The sequence below is a fragment of the Staurois parvus genome, unplaced genomic scaffold (assembly GCF_062004578.1).
Source record: "Staurois parvus isolate SC_StPar_1 unplaced genomic scaffold, SC_StPar_1.0 ptg000376l, whole genome shotgun sequence".
In the NCBI taxonomy this organism is placed as follows: Eukaryota; Metazoa; Chordata; class Amphibia; order Anura; family Ranidae; genus Staurois; species Staurois parvus.
Window position 1 is genome coordinate 2060619 of NW_028318172.1, and position 23573 is coordinate 2084191.

A 23573-nucleotide genomic window follows, 5' to 3' on the forward strand; every position below is an offset into this window, starting at 1 on the left:
CCTGTGTGGTGCAATCGCTGTTTATACAAAGACACAGGACTGACGTATGCGTTTGCTTTGCGTGCAAGCATGGTGGGATGGGGGCGCTTTAATTTTTTTTTATTGGATTTTTTTTAATTTTTACACTGTCTCTAATTTTTTTTAAATCATTTTTATTGTTATCACAGAGATGTAAACATCCCTTGTGATAACAATAAGCAGTGACAGGTCCTCTTTATGGAGAGATCTGGGGTCTGTTAGACCCCAGATCTCTCCTCTGCCTCACACAAAGATCAGTGTGATCCGATGCCTTTTACAAGTCAAAAATTACTTGTTTACATGCTGGGGAAAGTGGGGAGTATTTTCAAAATACTCGTTGCTTCCAGTATCTAATACGGAAAATATGGAAAATCAGCGGATCTGCCAGCTTCTCTGCTGGGCTCCCGGGAGAACCAGAGAGACGCGCGGGGGTGTGTGTGTGTGACCCCTCCCACTGTTTGTAAAAGAGATCCAGTGGATAATTAGCCACTCTAATTGCTTTTTTAAAAAAAAGAGAATCGCCTGCAGATAAAAAAAAAACATGCGTTGATGCCTGCATTGGCCTGGTATAAGCTGTGGAACAGCTGACGTATAAATATGTACTGCAGTTTGGCACTAGTTAATGTTCAGCTTCAATCCAGAGATTTCTATCACAAATTAGTTACGTTTTAGTGATCAGTTGTAGTAAAAATAGCTATACCTGGTAAAAGAAGCAGTGCTAAAACAGTTTGTTGTTCCATGGGGAATTTATCAAAAAGCTGCTAACAAAACCAGATGCCTATCTCAGCAAAAATACCCCAAAGCAAAAATAATCACCCTGTCATGTTCAGCCGTGCAACTGGGCGCTTTGCAACTGACTTGGTTGTACAGGTTTTAGGAGTTAAAACAGGCGGTGAGGAGGTGTCATAATGCCACTTTTCAAACACCACCTCAGATCACTTTTCAGAGGGCACTGCTAGGGTAAAAAAGCCCTTTCTCTAAACAAAAATAAATTTGTCTTTTTTATCCTTGGCTCAACTGTAACCAGGCAATTTAAATATGAAGTCCCATGCTCATTGTATGTTTTAGGTCCCTTTCACACAGGCGATTAGAATTCACTTTTAGCAGCAGTTACAGGAACTTATTTACCGCAGCTAAATGCAGACAATGCATCCCTATGGCTCCATTCACACACTGTGTTAAGCAATGTTTACATATATGCTTTTATGCATTTAGGAAAAATAAATTTGACAGCGTCCAGGAGCAATGTACCGCAGCTACCTGTACAGGAACGCAGTACAAAGAAAAAATAAGTAAACAGTTGCTATAGAAAAAGCAAGAATTTACTACAGCAGCTAAATGCAGCCGCATGTAAACGCACGTAATCGCAGATAAACGCAATGTACAAATGCAAGTGATCTCTGTGCCAGGAGTGTTGGAATTTCAAAATAAAACTGTTGGAATTTCAAAATAAAAAACCATGCATTTACAAGCAGCAGAAAATACCACCCGTGTGAAAGAGGCGTAATACACTAATCATTTTATGCCCAGCCTTCCCAGTGTTCTCACCTTTGCAGACTTCTCTGTCACATCCTAGTCTGTCCATCTCACTGTATGCAGCCACTCAGTATATGTGGCTATTTATACTGCCTTTCACTTTCCATCTGTCACTCCCTTCTGCACACGTCTTGCATGCTTAGCTTTCTGAGTTTCGTTTCCCTTCTCTTACATCTATTTGTCCACCTCCAGTGAAGAATTGCCGATAAAAGCAACTACAAGGTTATGTTTTATCCACATCACCATGACATAGGACTTTGCAAGAAACAGGATATGAAACTGGAATATCATAATTGATATTTGGTGACTGCAGGTTTTGTGCTATAGTTGCAGTAGAGTATGCTCCTTCTCCTTGTAATTCTGTATGCATTTGTGGGTTTCTGAACTATTTCTTCTGAAGAAGGGATCTAAGATATCCCGAAAGAACTGCATCTTTAAGAACTTCAAGTGGACCTTCAAAACTTGAACTACTGCTAATTTTCCTCTTCCCCCTGCCTCTAACAAATTAGCAATTTTTTTTTTTGGTGGGGGGCTTTTTGACAGATACCCACTCCCTCTTCCTCAATACTCACCAAGTAGAGAATGACATCTGATGGTGCCATGACTGCTACCCCAGGTTTTCTGTTTCAGGGTGGCTAAGGGTTGCCACCTCTCTGGAATTCACCCGGATAGTCTGGGTTTTGAGTCATGCTTGGGTTTTAAACTGCCTGAAACCCAGACACATTATTCTGCCCTGATTGTGGCTCCTCAGCTGGGTTGCTGGCTGCAGTTGCATGCCGAGAGTGTCTTTTACACTCACCCTCTCACAATACCCATACCCAGCACAGTCCTCCAGTACTCCTCCCCAACTCCCCCCCAGGCATAAACAGGAGAGGAGAGAGAGAGCTGGATCTTCTTTTTCTCCTCCTGCCCCTCTCCTCCTGTGTCTGCCCGCCTACACTCCAATCTCCGGCAGTGCTGTTCCTCAGAAAGGGGATGAGTGGGCGGGAAGTTTGAAGACCAGCAGAAGGCAACTACAGTGGATGAAAGATACTGATGTTCGAGCCTCCATCCTGGGTGAGTAAGCTCACCAACCATCCACTCTCTGTGAATGAAGTCTCCCCCCTCCCCTTCTCTCTACTGCCTCTGATTCAGTACACTAATGTAAGTGAGACTCAGATGCAAGGGGTGCTCTGTGGACTCTGATGTAAAGGGGGCTTTGGTGAGCAAAGAGTTCCCCTTTACACCAGCAATCCCCCTTACGTCAGAGCCTTCCTTTAAATCGGGGTACCCAGAGCACCCCTTATATCAGAGTTCCCCTTTTCATTAGCGTCCACAGAGCTCCCCCTTGCAGTGTAAGTGAAAATTATGCAGACTCAGATGTAAGAGAGAACTCTGCAGACTAATGTAAGAGGGCTCTGGGAACCCTAAATAAAGGGGAATGCTGGGAACTATGATGTAAGTGGGGGGCTCCAGTTCCCAGAGATCCCTTTACATCAGAAACAAAACGATAAATATTCCTCCTGCGCTGCCAATACCCTTAAACAAACCTGGATGGTTATAGTACCTGCCTATAACACCAACAGTATCAAAAAAAGTGAATAGGAAAATGATGCTGCTTTACCCAATGACTGAGGAAACTTAACCCACTGAGGTGACTCAAATCAAATATTAAGTGGATAAAGAATAATGAAGAAATCACATACCACATACATGAAACATACATATAAATAATCATGACCCAATGTGTAAACAATATAAATTTTGGATGATGATTAATCACATGACATGTGCATAAACCATGTGAAACAAAACTGTGCACAGTTCTAATAGATCTGTGTATCTTCAAAACTTGTGACAATCCGGTGACCACTGCAACGAGCAATCCACCACCAGCTAGCGTGCACGCTCACCTCCAGGCTGCGACCCACAGGGTCAACCAGCTTCAACAGAACTCAGAACGATCCTATTCCTGTATATCCCCTCGGCAGTAAACAGGGCAATCCTCTTGACGGAAAACAGTAAACACTCATGAGCGTACCAGCAGTAGTGATGTCTCCTCATGGAAAAAGCCAGACAATCTCTTCAGTAGTTACAAGTCACCAAGAGGTATTTACTCCTTTACCCCGGAGACAGGGTGCTTGGAAGGGAGATTCTATTGTGAACTCCTTTTAGAAATACTGCAGTAGGAATCCTGTTTCATGGGTGTTCCCGTTAGGGCCTCATTCACACTAGACTCTTCTGATCATTTTTATCCTGCTATGCTGGGGGAGCCGTGCTGCTAGCTGCACATCCGTCCTCATTCAGGTCCCATCCTTCTGAGCTCCAATCCATCCTTGTTTGGGTCCCATCCCTCTGAGCTCCCATCAATCAGAGGGATGGGACCCGAACGAGGATGGATGTGCAGCTAGCAGCACGGCTCCCCCAGCATAGCAAGATAAAAATGATCAGAAGAGTTTAGTGTGAATAAGGCCCTAACGGGAACACCCATGACACAGGCTTCCTACTGCAGTATTTCTAAAAGTAGATCACAGCACTAAGAGAGGTACGGAAATTAGCAGCCCCACAGAAAACAGCCCAGTCCAGTGGGGCCGCTAATTTGCATAGGCTCGGCGCCAAGGGGTTAATCACAAAATCACATTTTTTTTTAACCAGATCACCATTAATCCCACTCTGGCGCTCAGGTGTGACCAGCCAAAAAAGCTCTGAACCAGAGTTGAAGCCTTCACTATATTGGAGTCTTTGCAGCAATACCTGGAATTGTCAAAACAAGGACCGTGGACAATCTAAACAAAAAACAACAGACCAGAGAAGCGCATGCCCTAGTAGTGCAATAAACTTCTCTATTATTATACAGGATTTATATAACGCCAACAGTTTGCTCAGCGCTTTACATTATAGCGTGAGACAATACAGTAACGATACAGTTCAATACAAGAGGGATTTGAGGGCCCTGCTCCTTGGAGCTTACAATCTAGGAGGGAGGGGTTAGTGGTACAAAAGGTAGTAACTGTGGGGGATGGAGTGGTTGAAAGAGTAGAAGATTCCAGTATTAGATGAGGGCAGGATAGGATTCCCTGAAGAGATAGGTTTTCAGAGATCGCCTAAAAGTGAGCAGACTAGGCGACAGTCTGATAGATTGGGGTAGAGAGTTCCAGAGGATGGGGGAAGCCCTGGAGAAGTCCTGGAGACGAGCATGGGAGAAGAAGACAAGGGAGCTAGAGAGTAGGAGGTCTTGTGAGGAGCGGAGAGTACGGTTTGGGTGATATTTAGAGACAAGATCTGTGATGTAATTTGGGGCAGAGTTATAAATGGTTTTATACGTCATTGTCAGTGTTTTGAATTTTATCCGTTGGGCAACGACAAGCCAGTGGAGGGATTGGCAGAGAGGGGTGGCAGATACAGAACAGTTAGTAATTTGGATGAGTCTGGCAGCAGCTTTCATGATGGACTGAAGAGGGGATAGCCCTCGATGAGGTAGGCCAATGAGGAGGGAGTTACAATAGTCGAGGCGAGATATAAGAAGGGAGTGAATATGTTGCTTAGTGGTTTCCGAGGTTAAGAACGGTCATATCTGGGAGATGTTGCGGAGGTGAAGTCTACAAGATTTGGACAGCGATTGGATCTGGGGCTGAAAGGACAGATGGGAGTCTAGGATTACACCTAGTACCCTGGCATGAGGGGAGGGACTGATGGTTGTATTATTGATCTTGATGGAGAAGTCAGCGCAGGGGGTACAGGCTGGGGGGAATACTAAGAGCTCAGTTTTGGAAAGATTGAGTTTGAGGAAGTGGAGTGACATCCATGCCGATATGTCACTTAGTAGGCTAGTAATGCGAGTGGAGACTGAAGGGGTGAGGTGAGGGTAGAAAGATAGATTTGTGTGTCATCAGCATAGAGATGGTAATTGAAGCCGTGGGAGTTTATCAATTGACCAAGGGAGGAGGTGTAGATGGAGAAGAGAAGGGGTCCAAAGACAGAACCTTGAGGGACCCCTACGGAGAGGGGGAGTGAAAAGGAGGAGCAGCATTATAGGTAACGCTGAAGGAGCGCTGCGATAGGCAGGAGGAGAAAGCGGAGTCTCTGAGGCCAAGAGAGTGGAGTTTTGAGGAGGAGGGGATGGTCAACCGTATCAAAAGCCACAGAGAGGTTGAGTAATAAGAGTACGGAGTAGTGGCCATTGGTTTTAGCAGTTAGTAGATCATTAGTGAGTTTTAGTAGGTCAGTTTCAGTGGAGTGTAGTGAGCGAAAGCCAGACTGTAAAGGGTCAAGAAGGTTGTTGTCGGTGAGGTGGGAGCTCAGGCGATTGTAGACTAAGCTTCAAGGAGTTTAGAGGTAAATGGCAGCAGGGAGATGGGTCTTAAGTTGGTGGGGTCCAGGGAGGGCTTTTTAAGAATTGGAGTGATGTGCGCATGCTTTAGAGGGGAGGGGAAGGCACCAGTAGAGAGGGAAAGATTGAAGATGTGAGTGAGGGAGCATAGGATGGAAGAAGAGGGTGACCGTAGTAGTGAGTGGACAGGATCCAGAGGACAGGTAGTGAGGCAGGCTTCTGAGAAAACCTTAGTGACCTCTTCAGTAGTAGCGAGGTAAAAAGAGGAAAGTGTTGAGGGAGGCTTAGTATAAGGAATGCTGAAAGGGGTGGATGTCTGTGCAGTGGCGATGTCCCTAGGAATTGCGTCAATCTTGTTCTTGAAATGATTTTCAATCTTGTGAGCTGTGAGTGAGGTACTGGGTGGAGGTGGAGGCGGAGAAAGTAGAGAGTTAAAAGTAGAGAAGAGACGACAAGGACTGGAAGACTAGTTATTAATAAGATTGACTAAGTAGGCTTGTTTGGTAGCATGAAGGGAGGAAGTGTATGTTAAGAAAGCAGATTTGTATCAGGTGAATGCTTGGTGGGATTTGGTTTTACGCCATAATCGCTCCAGTGCACGACTATGTTGTTTAAGATTTCTGGTGTGGTCAGTCTGCCAAGGTTGTAATGGTCGGGGCCTGATGATTCGTGTTGTTGGGGGGCAAGCGAGTCTAATGCGGGTGAAAGCGAATTGTTATAGACAGCAGTGGCCAGGTCAGGGCAGGACAGGGGAGAGATACTGTCATAGAGTTGGTCAGTTGCAGAGTGGAAGGTAGCAGGGTTCAAGTTGCGGAGGTTTCTGCTTGTAATTGTTTGCTGCTTGGAGGGATAGGTGTTTGAGAATGAGGAGACTGTGAAGGTGATGAGATTGTGATCAGAGAGAGGAAAGGGGGTGTTTGTGAGGTTGTAGGGAGTACAAAGATGAGAGAAGACAAGGTCTAATGTATTCCCATCACAGTGAGTGGAGGCTGTATACACTGTGCTAATGCAAAAGATGAGGTTATGTTGAAGAGTTGGGATGTAGCCGGGTTATTGACATTAATAAGGATGTTAAAGTCTCCGAGAATGATAGTGGGTAGTTCAGAGAAGAGAAAGTAGGATAGCCAGGCGGAGAAGTCATCAAGAAAGCGGGACACGGGACCAGGGGGCCGATAGATCACTGCGATCCTCAGAGAAATGGGAGAGAACAGCCGGATGCAGTGAGTCTCGAAAGAAGAGAAGGATATAGAGGGAGGGTTACAGAGGACTTGGAAGGTGCTCGGTGGCGATAGAAGCAAACCAACCCCACCACCTTTTTGACCACTGGGTCTGGGTGAGTGGGTCCAGATGAGGCCTCCATAGGAAAGTTCTGCGGGGGAGGCAGAATCTGCTGCTTGAAGCCAGGTTTCTGTAATTGCTAGTAGGTCAAGGGAGCGGGAGACAAAGAAGTCATGGACAGAGGTGAGCTTATTACAGACCGAGCGGGCATTCCAGAGTGCACATGAAAAAGGGAGGGTGGTTTTTGGCAGTACGGGGACAGATATTAGATTGAGGGGATTGCGGCTATTCACGGAAGAAAGAGGATGCCTTGTGTGTGGGTGAAGTAGTGGAGGACCAGGGTTTGGGGAGATATCCCCAGAGGTTAGGAGAAGAAGAAGCAAAAATAAATTGACACATAATGCACTCACATGCTCCTGGAATGACACCAAGCTCATCATACAACTGTCAGAATCCACCTCCAGAAGCCTTGTATGGATGCCACTAGATGAAATCCACTTGGCTCAAGCCTCTTCTCCCTGTTTCTGTGTGTTAGGAAGGAAAGAGAACAGCAGAGAGCCGGCCACAATAGCAGCTTGTGTATGACAGCTGCCAGGAATATGGAGGACCGACAATCATTCAGTAGAGTGGCATGGGCCCAAAGGAGGCTGTGCGGGTTGCCATAGGTTTGAGGTTGAGGGCCAGAGGTTGAGCATGCCTGCACTTACCTGTACGAAAATTCTCAGTACATATGAATGTCGTTCAAAAATAAAGATTTCCTTTGCTTTTCAATTTTGGAATGAAAGAACTTTACCGAATAAAAACCACATAAGCTATTAGAAAAAAATCTTCTATCCTGCTCCTTTGAATTTTCTTGTCACTGCGGTTGAAAATGAACGTTCATTTGACCCAATAATGATTAGAAAAATTAATATTTTTACAATTTAAAATGCCTAAAGGAATTTTACTAGTGTATGTCAGCTTGAGGGAAAGGATTGTTCAGTATGAGCACTGCGAGCTCAGTGCAGGCATCCACAGAGTCACTACCTGTCCTGACTGATACACGAGTCAGGTTCAAGAATGCACACTTTGGGTGCTGTGTTGTGAAGGGATTCTAAAGGGTGTGTAATCTGGGATAGCTCTGGAATGACCACCAACCAGTTTGGTGAAAGAAAAGCAGTTCATTTATTGGGATCACAGATAAACACAAAGACCGCGTACTTCAGCCAAAGTCTATAAACAGGCCAAAACCTGGTATCAGAAGCTAAACCTTAAACTCACCACTAATCTTCGGTGCTATACAGGGGTTAGGCTACATTGGGGGGTCAGCAGCCCATGCCTCAGCTTGTCTGAGAGCTTCCACTTGCCACACAGCTTGTGAGCCTTTCTGCCACTTACTTCCCCCTGCTGATTTCCCTCTGGGACTTAACCCTTTTGGGACCAAAGGCCTGTGTCAGGAATGGACTTGCCAATAGTGGTGGGACTCACCTGCCTTGTGGGCTGCAGTACCAGGGCTGGCCAGTGGGTGCTCTCAACAACCAGAGGTTCACTTCGGCAATAAGCCATCACCTGGGGCTGATTGCAGGTGTATTTAAGGGATGGCCAGACCTGCAGTCTGTGCCTTGGTGTGTGTTTTTCCATGGGCCCCTGTACCTTGTAACCTGCATTCCTGTTCCTGTTCTTGTTCCTGTTCCTGTCTGACTTGTTGCCGACCCTGCCTGATCCTGACCTCTGTTGAATTCTCCTGTTTGATCCCTGGCTTGTGACCCTGACCATTCTCTCCACCTGTTCCTCCTGTACCTACCTGTCCGATAGTTATCCACCCGGCCTGCCTGACTACGTTGTGCTCTATATGTGTATGTACCTGTGTATCTATATCAGTTTAGATTTGGGTTTGTTTCACCTTGTTGTATGTATTTGTGTTAGCTTGGGTTTTGGTGCACTGCGTTTATGTTTGTACTGTTAGTCTTTAATAAAGCGTCTTATTTATACCATATCTGAAGCTTGCGTTTCCCTGTGTCAGTCCACACACTTCTGGTCACACCCGCATCCCTGACATTACACCAAGGCCAAAGACCTGACCAGAAGTGGCTGCACAGGGAGGCCATCTTGGCTTATTGTTGCTGGGAAGGATGGATCTTGATGAGGTGGTGTATTTATCTTTGCTAGTGTTTGATGACAAAGACTATGCTTATCAGACTCTTAAGGAGTATACCCAGGATCAACTTCTAGAGTGTATAAGGATCGCTCATTGTCTAGTTGATCAGGGCACAGAGTTTTCTGAGGTGCAGCCATTGATCCAGGTTTGTGCTGAGTTGGCTCGGTCCTGTACCCCTGAAAGCAGGGATGACTTTTTTCCCCCATTTAGTGTGGATCAAGTGGAATCACTGGTATGGTTGTTGGAGGATGATCCAGATTGTTTCCATGAGCACTATGCAGCATGTCCATCACATGTGCTTATGGATTGCATAAACGCAGTGCAGTCTTTGATCAGACAGGCTAGGTGTAAGCTGAGTTTTGTTAAACCAGTACTGCAGACATGGACAGATTTGTTACACCCAGCCTCAGTTGGCTTGCAACATCATTCCTCTGCTCAAGGCACTCTTCCTGCATCCCCGACAGCACCCCCAGTGATGGCCCAGTATACTCTGCTAACTACCACATACCAGTCCCCTGCTCCCACTCGCTGCACCTATCCTTTCTTCAACCCTGTAAAGAAGTCCTCTGTAGCAACTGCTCCCTCCTCTGTTCCATCCTCCAGCTCTTCTCTGTCTCCAGCTGCTCCATCCGTTTACAAACCTGCGCTTACTTACAGTGCTCCGGTAACTAAAACCAGGAAAAGGCGAAAGTTCTTTCCAACCAATACCGTCCTGCCAGTATCCAAACCGGTCAGCCTCCCATCTGAGAACCTGCCTTCTGTGGTGCAGCCTGGTGCCTCGGCGCCCACAACTCAGCCTGATGCCTCTACCCAGCATGATGTCGCTATTCAGCCTGATGTCTCCATTCAGCCTGATGTCTCTACCCATCATGATGTTTCTACCCAGCCTGATGAACTGATCCAGCCTGATGATCCTATTATGCCAGATGACTCGATGCCCGCTGTCTTGCCAGTTGACTCGGAGCCCGCAGTCTTGTCAGGTGACTCGATGCCCGCTGTTCCGCCAGTTGACTCGGTGCCCGCAGTCTTGCCAGGTGACTTGGTGCCCGCAGTCTTGCCAGACGACTCGGTGTCCGCAGTCTTGCCAGACGACTCGCTGCCCGCAGTCTTGCCAGACGACTCGATGCCCGCTGTTCCGCCAGTTGACTCGGTGCCCGCAGTCTTGCCAGTTGACTCGGTGCCCGCAGTCTTGCCAGACGACTCGGTGCCCGCTGTTCCGCCAAACGACTCGGTGCCCGCAGTCTTGCCAGATGACTCGGTGCCCGCTGTCGGGCCGGTTGACTCAGAGTCCGCTGTTGTGCCTGGTGACTCGGGGCCCGCGGTCTTGCCAGATGACTCGGAGCCCGCGGTCTTGCCAGATGACTCGGTGCCCGCGGTCTTGCCAGATGACTCGGTGCCCGCAGTCTTGCCAGATGACTCGGTGCCCGCAGTCTTGCCAGACGATCCAATGCCTGATGACCCAGTGCCCACTGTCATGCCTGGTGACCCGATGCCCGCTGTCGTGCCTGATGACTCGATGCCCGCTGTCGAGCCAGACGATCCAATGCCTGATGACCCAGTGCCCGCTGTCATACCTGATGACCCGATGCCCATTGTCGTGCCTGGTGACCCGATGCCCGCTGTTGAGCCAGATGACCTGGTGCCCGCGGTCGAGCAAGACGATCCAATGTCTGATGACCCGGTGCCCGCTGTTGTACCTGGTGACCCGATGCCCGCTGTCGAGCCAGATGGCCCGGTGCCTGCCGCCCTGCCTGGGGGCCCGGTGCCAGCCGCTCCGCCTGGGGGCCCGGTGCCTGCCGCCTCGCCTGGGGGCCCGGTGCCTGCCGCTCCGCCTGGTGGTCCGGCGCCCGCCGCCCTGCCTGGTGGCCCAGCGCCCGCTGCTCCGCCTGGTGGCCCGGCGCCCGCTGTTCCGCCTGGTGATCCGGCGTCCAGCCCGATGTGCCTCCGTCCGGTGCCCAGCTCGAAGTGCCTCCGTCCGGTGCCCAGCTCGAAGTGCCTTCGTCCGGTGCCCAGCTCGAAGTGCCTCCGTCCGGTGCCCAGCTCGAAGTGCCTCCGTCCGGTGCCCAGCTCGAAGTGCCTCCGTCCGGTGCCCAGCTCGAAGTGCCTCCGTCCGGTGCCCAGCTCGAAGTGCCTCCGTCCGGTGCCCAGCTCGAAGTGCCTCCGTCCGGTGCCCAGCCCGATGTGCCAGTCTTTGATATCCCACCAGTCACCGGACCCAGGCGGTGGAACATTTTGCCCAGCTAGGACTGTTTGGAGCGTCCTGAGACCGCTTCTTGAGGGGGGGGTACTGTCAGGAATGGACTTGCCAATAGTGCTGGGACTCACCTGCCTTGTGGGCTGCAGGACCAGGGCTGGCCAGCGGGTGCTCTCAACAACCAGAGGTTCACTTCGGCAATTAGCCATCACCTGGGGCTGATTGCAGGTGTATTTAAGGGATGGCCAGACCTGCAGTCTGTACCTTGGTGTGTGTTTTTCCATGGGCCCCTGTACCTTGTAACCTGCATTCCTGTTCCTGTTCCTGTCTGACTTGTTGCCGACCCTGCCTGATCCTGACCTCTGCTGAATTCTCCTGTTTGATCCCTGGCTTGTGACCCTGACCATTCTCTCCGCCTGTTCCTCCTGTACCTACCTGCCCGATAGTTATCCACCCGGCCTGCCTGACTACGTTGTGCTCTACATGTGTATGTACCTGTGTATCTATATCAGTTTAGGTTTGGGTTTGTTTCACCTTGTTGTATGTATTTGTGTTAGCTTGGGGTTTGGTGCACTGCGTTTATGTTTGTACTGTTAGTCTTTAATAAAGCGTCTTATTTATACCATATCTGAAGCTTGCGTTTCCCTGTCTCAGTCCACACACTTCTGGTCACACCCGCATCCCCTACAGCCTGGTAGTCAGGACCCTAATACAAATTTAGCCATGCAGAGAGTACTGCAGTGTCTCTACAACTGTCCTTAAAGAGACCACACCCAAAATATCAGGGAAATGCATATGCCATCCAGGACAAATTCCCGGGGTCCTGTACAGGTGTCTAGGAGTCCCTTCATGCAGGGCCGGATTAAGAGCATCATAAACCTGGTGCTGAGAATTTTGGTGGGCCTTTTTATAGAAATAAATAAAAAGAAAACAATTATCTGATGCCCACACGTACCACCATCTGGGCTATGCCAAGCTCACCCTATATAGAGAATATGCTGTGCCCATCACTGTACATCACAGTGTGACTATACTGAACACATATATGGAGCTTATATATTATGCCAACCATACACATCCAATATGATTTAAAGTGTGTACCCACATTTATACATCATACTGTGCCTTATAGGCAGACTACAGACAGTACACATCACACAGAGGTCAACATTTTCTCACCATACAGTATATTATATGTATAGCTACCCATTCTATAGACATAGAGGAAGCAGGCTGCCAGCAGGGATGCCAGAAACAGCCTATCCTGTGTCCACAGGTACCACCATACCTGGGTTATGCCATGCTTACACTGTATAGAAAATATACTGTGCCCATCACTATACATCACAGTGTGACTATACTGAACACATCTATGCAGATTACATATTATACCCACTATACACATCCTATATGGATTATAATGTGTACCCACCTTTATATACACTATATTGCCAAATGTATTGGGACACCTGCCTTTACACACACATGAAATTTAAAGGCATCCCAGTCTTAGTCCATAGGGTTCAGTATTGAGTTGGCCCTCCCTTTGCAGCTATAACAGCTTCAACTCTTCTGGGAAAGCTGCCCACAAGGTTTAGGAGTGTGTCTATGGGAAAGTTTGACCATTCTTCCAGAAGCGCATTTGTGAGGTCAGGCACTGATGTCAGATGAGAAGGCCTGGCTTGCAGTCTCCGCTCTAATTCATCCCAAAGGTGTTCTATCAGGTTGAGGTGCAGGCCAGTCAAGTTCCTCCACCCCAAACTCGCTCATCCATGTCTTTATGGACCTTGATTTGTGCACTGGTGCACAGTCACATTAGAACAGGAAGGGGCCATCCTCAAACTTTTCCCATAAAGTTGGGAGCATGAAATTGTCCAAAATGTCTTGGTATGCTGACTCCTTAAGGGTTCCCTTCACTGGAACTAAGGGGCCAAGCCCAACCCCTGAAAAACAACCACACACCATAATCCCCCCTCCACCAAATTTTACATTTGGCACAATGCAGTCAGGCAAGTACCGTACTCCTGGCAATCGCCAAACCCAGACATGTCCATCAGATTGGCAGATAGAGAAGCGTGATTTGTCACTCCAGAGAACACGTCTCTACTACTCTAGAGTCCAGTGGCGGTATACTTTACACAACTGCATCCGATGCTTTGCATTGCACTTGGTGATGTAAGGCTTGGATGCAGCTGCTCAGCCATGGAAACCCATTTCATGAAGCTCTCTACACACTGTTGTGCTAATCTGAAGGCCACACAAAGTTTGGAGGTCTTTAGCTATTGACCCTGCAGGCAGTTGCTGACTTCTGCACACTGTGCACTTCAGCATATGCTGACCCCGCTCTGCCATTTTACGTGGCCTACTACTTCGTGGCTGAGTTGCTGTTGTTCCCAGTTGCTTCCACTCTGTTATAATACCACTAACAGTACCACTAACACTATCATGGTACCATGCTTGAATCCACTGAGCTCCTGAGAGCGACCCATTCTTTCACAAATGTTTGTAGAAGCAGTCTGCATGTCTAGGTGCTTGATTTTATACACCTGTGGCCATGGAGGTGATTGGAACACCTGAATCCAATGATTTGGAGGGGTGTCCCAATACTTTTAGCAATATAGTGTATATCATATTGTGTCCACACTGTGCCATCATGTGCAGACTATAGACAGTACACATCACACAGAAGTAATGATCTCACCATATATACTGTGCTAACCATTCTGTAGATATTAAAGAGATGGCATGCCACCAGCAGATGTGCCGGGTACAGACTATCCTGTGCCCACGGGTAGCATATATTATGCCCACTATACACATCCTATATGGATTATATTCTGTTCCCACATTTATACATCTAATTGTACCCACACTGTGCATCATATGCAGACTAGGCACACACAGATCAGCAGGGTCTCGTCATATATACTGAGCACAAAGCTAACCACTCAATTTGTGACTACCTGTGCCCACAGGTACTACCATACCAGGGTTATTCCATGCTCACACTTAAAATTATACAGTGCCCACTGTGACTATACTGAACACATCTATGCAGACTTTACTATGTCCACTATACACATCCTATATGGACTGTACGCTGTGCCCGCAAAACATACAAACTCCATGCAGTACAGATCACACACAGCTTGTGCCCACAGCTCCCCTATATACTGACATACACAGCCCGGGGGGGAAGGTGCCAGGTACAGACCCCCTGTGCCCATACTCAGCACCCAGCAGGTGTCTGTCTGATTGGTTCTCCAGACCGCATTGCATACTTATTCCATGGAGAACAGCCTGGCCAGGGGTCACCCCCCCCAAGTGCTCACATAAGGGGTACACAACACAAAGTTGCATCCCTCCATCCCTTACCTGCGGCACAGAGCTGAGCGATACAGCCCAGTATGGTGAGAGTGTTCATATCCCAGGGTTCCCATCCAGAGAGGCACCCATGTGCCCGGCTGATCCCCACTCCGCTATATGCGGGGCTCATATAGGAATGAAGAGCAGGAAGAGGAGCGCCCCCCTCCTCACATGGTATGGCTGGAGATAGGCACAAGATGGCTCTGGGGGTAATATGGAGGGCTGTGGGGGGGAGGGGGTGACTGGAAGGGGGCCTGTTGTTTTTGGGTGGCTAGGTCTATATTAAGGTAGGGGCCTGGAGCTGCAACTCCAATAGCCCCTACATCAACGGATAATGTCACCTTTGGGAACATGTTCCACTTGTTTTTAGGATGGAACCTGTAACATGTTCCCACTCCTCCAGTCACTCAGCAATCCAAGCCCTGTGTGTGTGACAGCATTACGGCCACGTCATTCATTCACAGTTTTGTGAATGAGAGAACTACAATTACAGACATCCTTTGAGGCTGTCGGCTTGTAGTTCTCAATAAACAGTACAAAACAAATGGCAAGTGCCCCAATCTATAACTGACCTTCACAGCAAGGAGCACATGGAAGGGCAACGCATGTCAAACAACAAAGAAAAATTCCCAGCTCAACTTACCAACCAGCCTGCAACCAACTGAATTATCTTGTCTAACAGTTTGCTGTTACAAACAAGGGTTTAGTTTGCACACATTTTGCAGTGAAGACGCTCTGCAGTTTATGCATGTATTTACAAATGTGTGCAAACTAAACCTGTTTTTAATGCAAACTGTTAAACAGGATAATTCAGTTGGTTGCAGACTGGTAGGTAAGTAGAGCTGGGAATTTTTCTTTGTAGTTCTCAACAAACTACCGTGGTGCTGTGGTAGTCCATTGATTCTTATTGTGCTGCCTGCCCATATGACGTACAGGTAGACGGCTTACATTGACAATCTGTATCTATATTCCTCTCACCCACATTCCTGGAAGTATGGCTGCTGTAGACTGGAAACACCATAGGCAAACGTACATATTCACCAGCACACCATGGCTCTCCAATATGGTCCAAACAAAGGTTTTTATTGCAAAAAGATAACATCACAAAAGAAAGTGCAACGTTTCGGAGCTGCACAGGACCCCTTCATCAGGCACATGCTGACCTTTTCTGGTCCATATTGGAGATTCATGGCGTGCTGGTGAATATGTATGTTAGCTTACACTGACAGTCTACAGGAGACCTGCATTACACCCAGGATCTGCTGATCGCTGGTGCAATGCTTTCTAGGCTCCTAAAAAAAGAAAAAACATTAGTAAATGCACATTTTTTTAACCTCCAAAAATATGTGCATTTTTTTTTCTTTTTTTTAAGTGAACTTTAACCACTTCCCACCCGGCCCATGTATATAAATGGCCAGATGGGAGAAGTTCAGCACCACGATCCAGTGCCCGCTGTGTCCTCTGGACACAGTGGAACACTGATCGTTGTACGGGACCTCTGTGTGAGGTCCAGATCATGTGATCACTGATTGGCCAATCAGTGATCACATGAAGAGTAGTAAGCAAGATGTCACTTTTGACATCATAGCTTACTACGTGTGAAATCTGTGAATGAAGACAGAGGTCACATGGTACAAGGCTATTCACAACAGCCTTGTACCATGTGACAAGCTGTGACCAATCACAGCTCACACAGTATTTCTCAATGGCTGCAAGAATGCAGCCAGAGAAGAAATTATTGATTTTACAGCCTTTATGGATCAATCAGTGTAAAAAAAAAATCTTCATCACCCCCCGCAATACAGTATGGTGACACTGTACTGCTAGGGTGACAGTATGTTAAAAAAAAAATTGTAATTGTAATTTTTGGTCATAAACTAATTTGGATTATTTTTTTTTTACTAGAAAGATAACTGAATACATTTTGGCCAAGATTTATAAAGAAAGATTATTTATTTGCAAAACTTTATAAGAAAAAAACTTTTTTTTTTCAAAATGTTTGGACTTTTTCATTTATATAGCAAAAAAATAAAAATCCCAGTGGTGAATAAGTACTACCAAAATAAAGTTTCATCTGTCTCAAAAAAATGCTAAAAAATTCATATGGGTACAGTGTTGCATGACTGTGCAACTGTCATTCAAAGTGTGATAGTGCTGAAAGCTAAACATTTGCCCTGGACAGGAAGGGGGTAGAAGTGTTCAGACCTGAAGTGGTTAATCTGGCCCCGCCTTCATGATCTCTCAAGATGTTTGTGTATTCAGTCTGCTCAGTCCTCACCATCTTCCTCTCACCCCAGCGCCCCCTGCTGGCCTCGTGTCTGCAGTGAGGAAATCACAGGCTCCTGTGTATGTACTGCACACCCGCTCACTGCACACAGTCCACACCCTCGGCCATTCCTGAAGGCACGGAGAGACAGGGACAAGCTTTGTTCATAGTCACGCGGACATGGAAAGTCACGTGAGCCGTGGGCGTAGCACCTCTCGCCGTGCCCAGTGCTGTGATGGAGCATGCGGAGTAGCAGAGAGTGAGCAGCGGGCGGTTTGAAGGGAGAAGCCGGAGCCATCTCCATGGTAACAGCACAGTGTCTAGTGAAGGAGGATGGTGGAGGGGAGCTGAGGAAGAACGGGTGCAGTGAGCGGCGGTCACCTCTGTGGAAGGTATGACCTATGCATGACTGGACTTGGTATACATTCCAGGGTGCTACGTATGTACATTCATAATGAGGTCACCAGTGCTCGTTTATTACAAAGGAAACTAGGATTTCTCTCATCTCTCTGACGGCTCATTCTGCCCTGCAGCAGCCCTTGAAGCCCTCCTGAAAATCACTTTTCACAGAGTGACAGGCGATGAGGAAACAATCCCTGGAATTCATAAAAAGATTGGCGCAGATTTTGCAAAAATGGTGCTACGTGCATTCTAAAGGTGGTGCAGTGTGTGCCAAATTCATCAACCTGTCTAGAGCTTGTACTTGAATTTGGCGCATGTTATGCCACTTTTAGAACACGTTATGCCACGTTTAGAACACATCCTGTGCCACTGTTAGAACACGTTATGCCATGTTTAGAACGCATGCTATACCACTTTTAGACGCATGCTATGCCAGTTTAGAACACATGCTGCACCACTTTTAGACGCACGCTATGCCAGTTTAGAACACATGCTGCACCACTTTTAGACGCATGCTATGCCAGTTTAGAACACATGCTGCACCACTTTTAGATGCATGCTACGCCAGTTTAGAACGCATGCTATACCACTTTTAGACGCATGCTACGCCAGTTTTAGAACGCATGCTACGCCAGTTTTAGAACGCATGCTACGCCAGTTTTAAAACGCATGCTGCACCACTTTTAGAACGCATGCAAAACATTTTTGCAAAATCTGTCATATACAGAAAAAGAAAGTTGGTCTTAAAGTGTTACTAAACCCACAACAGTAAAATCAGTCTGTATATACAGTAAATTATGCTTGTTATACTCACTGTGCAACCTAAGGGGTTAATCCTCTGCATTGTGTAAAAAGGCTTGATCCTGTCTTCTCTTCTTCCAATGCCACCCTCTTATCTCCTGAAGGAACAGAGCCTCGGGGACTTTCTGCACATGCTCAGTTTGGTGTGTACTGCTAGAGAGGGTGCATGTGATCAGCACAGGGCCAATCAGCACTGTCCAGACAGAGGGTCAGGAGTTATGTAATCTCATAGGGCAGTCAGGAGAATGAAAACTCCTCCTACAAGGTTTAACCAGTGCTCAGCTGGACACTGATAGAAGTCACAAGACTGCTATATATTGCTGAAGAGAAAAGGTATTTAGCAGTTTATATTTTCTAAACTAATTGCATTTCATGTTCTGTGTACTGTGGGAGATCAGATATAGTGAATACAGGGTCCTGGGTTTAGTAACACTTTAATTAGCTCCAATTTCATAAGATACAAACTCTTGATATCTTTTTTTTAATTTGGTGCGGGTGTTGCACCACAATGACCACAATGTAGAAGTGGAGTAAATTAGAACCACTTGAATTTGATGCTTGAGTTGCTGTCAGAGCCAAAACTTTCACAGATGTTTTTTTTAATTATACACAGTGGATTAAAGGAGAAGTACAGCCAAAGCTGTTTTGGCTGTACTTCTGTGGATCACAGGAGTGCAGTTTGTTCTGTGACCCGTTTTCAGCTGACAGTGGGCTGCACGCTCTCGGGCTGGGGAGAGAAGATCTTGACCTTAAAGTCGGGATCCACCCCAGAGTTTGGAGCGGTACCTGGCTCAGCCTCTCATTGAGGTTCTGTGAGCCTGAGCCAGCCGCTACCTCCAATGCTCAGAGTTCCAGTGAGCTGGTGGGGGTTGCATGCAGAGCAGACAGCGGTGACTGACAGTCAGTGCTCTCTGCTCACAGCAGTGGTGAGGACTCAGCGATCAGTGTTCATGTGACAGCCAGCGGGAGACAGATGCAGCATCAGACCAATGCTGCATTCACCTAAAAATAAAAACCTAAACTTCTCTTTTACAGTGGAACTAAACCTTCACATCTTTTTCAGCCAAGGAGGCTGCCATGTCAGCCTCTGTTTGATCTGCAACTGCTATGGTGCTGCACATGTGATCCTTTATGACACCAGCCATTTGATGGCTTGACAGTTTGATTGAGAGCACAAGCACATTTCTTGCATGCCGGGAATGTACCGATAACTGTTTTTTTGAAACCGTCAAATTGATGGGTTTAGCTCCACTTTACCAAGAGCAATTCAGAAAAGCAGCACAGCAGTTTTATTGAATCCCCTCAATATGTTGCCTCCTTACCACCTGTTTTAAAGCACAACTAAACCCATCAATTTAATGGTTTCAAAAAATCAGTTACATTCCTGGAAAACTAGCTGTTACAATTGCTTGTGCTCTCAACCAAACTGTCAAGCCATCAAATGGTTGGTGTCATATCTGATCACATGTGCAGCACCATGGCAGTTGCAGATCAAACAGAGGCTAACTTGGCAGCTTTCTTGGTTGAAAAGAATGGGAGGGTTTAGTTCCACTTTAACCCTAAGAGTTTGTTCAAATAGCAACGGACAGCTGCCACATACTAAACTGCAGTGGTTTAGTGTACTGTAGCTTTCCTTTCCAGCTGCAGTGAGCAAGCGGTAGAGGGAGGTGTGATGCGCATTTCAGAGTATCATATAGCTTTTTTTTTTTTAATACCAACTTTATTTGAAGTGTACAAAGTGACGGTGCTTACTAATCAGAATAGCTGATACTGTTATCCCTGCAAGGAGAGGAGAGAAAGCCGCAGACCTGTGAAGCAGCTTTTCCTTCTGTGACAGCATGGGATCGATGCAGAGAGATTTTCCGCACCGCTTCTGTGTGAACTCAGGCTATGACAAGCCTGGGTTCGCACAGGAGCGATGGGTTAACCGCATGCATTTTGAACAGGAAATGCATCGCATTCCTGATCAAATCGCATGCTATTCTTTGCAGTATGATATGCTTCCATTTATTTTGTATGGGCACAAATCAGACCGCAAAGTATCAGAATCAGTGAATACTTGACCAAAAGTATCGACACTCATACTTGCCGATAAAAAATCATATCAGTGCATCCCTAAATTGTATAATTGATCCATTTTATTTTTTTTGGCAGGAAATGGCACGTCCAGTTATTGCCCCTTTCAGTATTCATCCTACAGCTCCTGAGACCTTCTCTGTTCTTGAGCAGCGGATGCGTATGGCTGAAGAACAAACAGCGACTTTGATCTCTGACTTGAGAGCGCTGGGTGTAAACAGCCAGAAGTAAGAGCAGTCAATACTTAAAAAAGTATATCATGAATAAAAACACAATTTGTCCAAGCAAAGCTTTGCTCAAAACTACGCATTGTAAATTAGTGAGGGAAGTGTTGATGTGAACTGCAATTTCAGATTTATACGGCATAGAAAACATGTATACCATAGAAGTTTTTAATGAAAGCCAAGGATTTAAAGCAAATGGTTAATATTATTAATATTATACAGGATTTATATAGCGCCAATAGTTTGCTCAGTGCTTTACAATACAAAGGGAGACAATACAGCAACAATACAATTTAAAACAAGAGAGCTAGGAGCACCCTGATCCCTGGAGCTTACAATTTTATATTAGGGGCTAGCAGAACAAAATATAATAACTGTGAGGGATAAACTGATAGGAGCACTAAAAGATTCAATTGCTAGCTGAAGGCAGGATAGGCTTCCCTGAAGAGGTAAGTTTTCAGGGATCCCCTAAAGGTGGACAGGTTTGAACAGTGGTTGGATTTGGGGCTGAAAGGACAGGTCAAAGTCCAGGATCACACCTAGCACGAGGGGAGCGACTGATAGTTGTATTATTGATTTTAATAGAGATGTAAAGGGAGGGAGCACAGCCAGCAGGGAATATTACAAGCTTAGTTTTAGGCTCCTTGCACACTAGCATTTTTTTAAGCTCCTAGAAGCTGTTATTGGCATTTTTTTGCTCCTGGAAGCTGTTATCCTATGTGCCCATGCACATAGGCTATTAATGTTTTTTTTGAGCTTCATCTAGGAGAAAAAAAAATTGTTTTTGTAGAATTTTTTCAGTGTTTTTCCAGCAAAAAAAATGCTAAACGCTCCTTTTTTTCTAGCTTTATTTTTTTTCTACATGTACAGTAAAACTGCTAATAAAAAGCTAATGCTCCTAAATATTTTTTAAACGATACTAAAATTCTACTAAAAAACACCATTACCAGTGTTTTTATCCAGCGATTTTTGAGCTTAAAAAAATCAATAGTGTGCATGGAGCCTAAGAAAGATTGAGTTTGAGGAAGTGGTGTGACATCTATGCTGATATGTCAGTTATTAAGTTAGTAATGTGAGAGGAGACTGAAGGGGTGAGGTGAGGAGTAGAGTAGATTTGGGTGTCATCAGCATAGAGATGGTACTGGAAGCCCTGGGAGTTTATCAAGTGACCAAGGGAGGAGGTGTAGATGGGGAAGTGGAGAGGACAGAACCTGGGGGAATCTCTACAGAAAGAGTAGGAGATGGAGTTATAGGTTACACTGATAGATAGGAAGAGAACCAGGAAAGAGCAGAGGCTTGAAGGCCAAAAGAGTGGCATATTTTTTTCTTTGAGGAGGGGTTGGTGAACAGTATCAAAGGGCGCAGAAAGCTGTAGTAGTAAGAGTACGGAGTAGTGGCCATTGGTTTTAGCAGTTAATAAATCATTAGAGAGTTTTAGTAGGGCAGTTTCTGTGGAGTATAGTGAGCGACTGTAAGGTGTCAAGTAGGTTTTTGTCAGTAAGGAAGGAGCTCAGATGGTTGTTGACTAAGCGTGGTAAAAGTTTAGAGGTAAATAGGGGCAAGGAGATAGGTCTTAATTTGTTCAGGCTGGTGGGCTACAGTGAGGACTTTTTAAATATGGGGGTGATCACTGCATGTTTTAGAAGGTAGGGGAAAGTACCAGTAGAGAGAGAGAGATTGAAGATATGACACAGCATAGGATAGAGGAACAGGGTGACCATAGTAGTTGTGAGAGAATGAGGTCCAGCAGACAGGTGGTAAGGTGGGCTTCTGAGAAACGTTTAGCGATCTCTTCAGAAGTAGCAAGATCAAAAGAGGACAGTACTGAATTTGATTTTCTGCAGGGTATGATAAGTTGGATAGATACCTGTGCAGTGGAGATGTCCCCTCGAATTGCATCAATTTTGTTTTTGAAGTAATTGGCAATCTCGTAAATAGCGAGTGAGTTATTGGGTGGAGGTGGTGGTGGAGAAAGTAGAGTGTTAAAAGTAGAGAAGAGATGAGGACTGACTTGTTTGGTAGCATGGAAAGAGGAATTGTTTTTTAGGAAGGCAGATTTTTATAGGGTGAATGCGTGCTGGGATTTGGTTTTACACCATAGTTGCTCCAATGCACAGCTATGTCTTTTAGGATTTCTGGTGTCGTCATTCTGCCAAGATTGTAATTGTTCGCTGCCTGATACTTTGTGTAGTGAGAGAAGCAAGTGAGTCCAGTGTGGATGCGAGTAAAGTGTTGTAGACAGAAGTGGCCAGTATAGGACAGGGGTGATATTTTGTCACAGAGGTGGTCAGCTGTAGAGTAGAAAAGAGAAGGATTAAAATGGCAAAGTGTTTTGTGGGTAATTGTTTGCTGTTTGGTGAGGTAGTTGAAGACAGGGACACTGTGAAAGTGATGAGGTTGTGATCAAAAAGATGAAAGGGGGTGCTGGTGAGGTTGCCAGGAGTGCAAAGATGGAAGAAAACAAGGTCAAGGGTGTTACCATCAGAGAGAGTGGAGGACTGTGTCCATTGTGTTAGGTCAAATGGTTAAAGTGGAATTTCACCCAAAAGGGGAAATTCTGCTTTAAGGTCTCCTCCCCCTCTCTGTAACATTTGACATTTGGCGGGGAGCAGGTACATGGTTTTCGCCTAGGCAATCCAAGCGGTAGTTCTCCTCCCCCACCTCCCCACAGTCTTCTGGGACATGTCACAGGTCCCAGAAGACTGCAGGACCATTCACAATGCGCAGCACAGTGGGAAGCTGGCTGTGAAGCTGCCACAGCCAAGTGCCCATAGTTAAGATGCTGGCGCCGGGGACTGAAGACCTGTGGAGAAACTGACCCAGGGTAAGAAAAGCTCTGGATCCTGGGACAGGTGAGTGTCTATTTAAAGTCAGCAGCTACAGCTCCTCTTTAAGTTGAAAAGTTGAGATGTAACCAGGTTTTTAACTTTAATGAGGATGTTAAAAGCACCTAGAATGATAGTGCG

The 23573-nt window shown here is 46.3% G+C and overlaps 1 protein-coding gene across 2 annotated transcripts in view; it reads left to right on the plus strand.

The window, feature by feature from the left end:
- Positions 1-17148: 17148 nt before the first annotated feature.
- Positions 17149-23573, plus strand: part of LOC149456095 (coiled-coil domain-containing protein 150-like) — a 68112-nt gene continuing 61687 nt past the window's right edge. The window contains exons 1-2 of one of the 2 annotated variants that reach the window (XM_089685482.1): positions 17149-17496; positions 20462-20610. In XM_089685482.1, coding sequence (XP_089541608.1) covers positions 17407-17496; positions 20462-20610 — 239 coding nt within the window. In that variant the 5' untranslated portion in view covers positions 17149-17406. The remainder of the gene's footprint in view (positions 17497-20461; positions 20611-23573) is intronic. The other variant, XM_089685481.1, reaches the window with a different exon arrangement.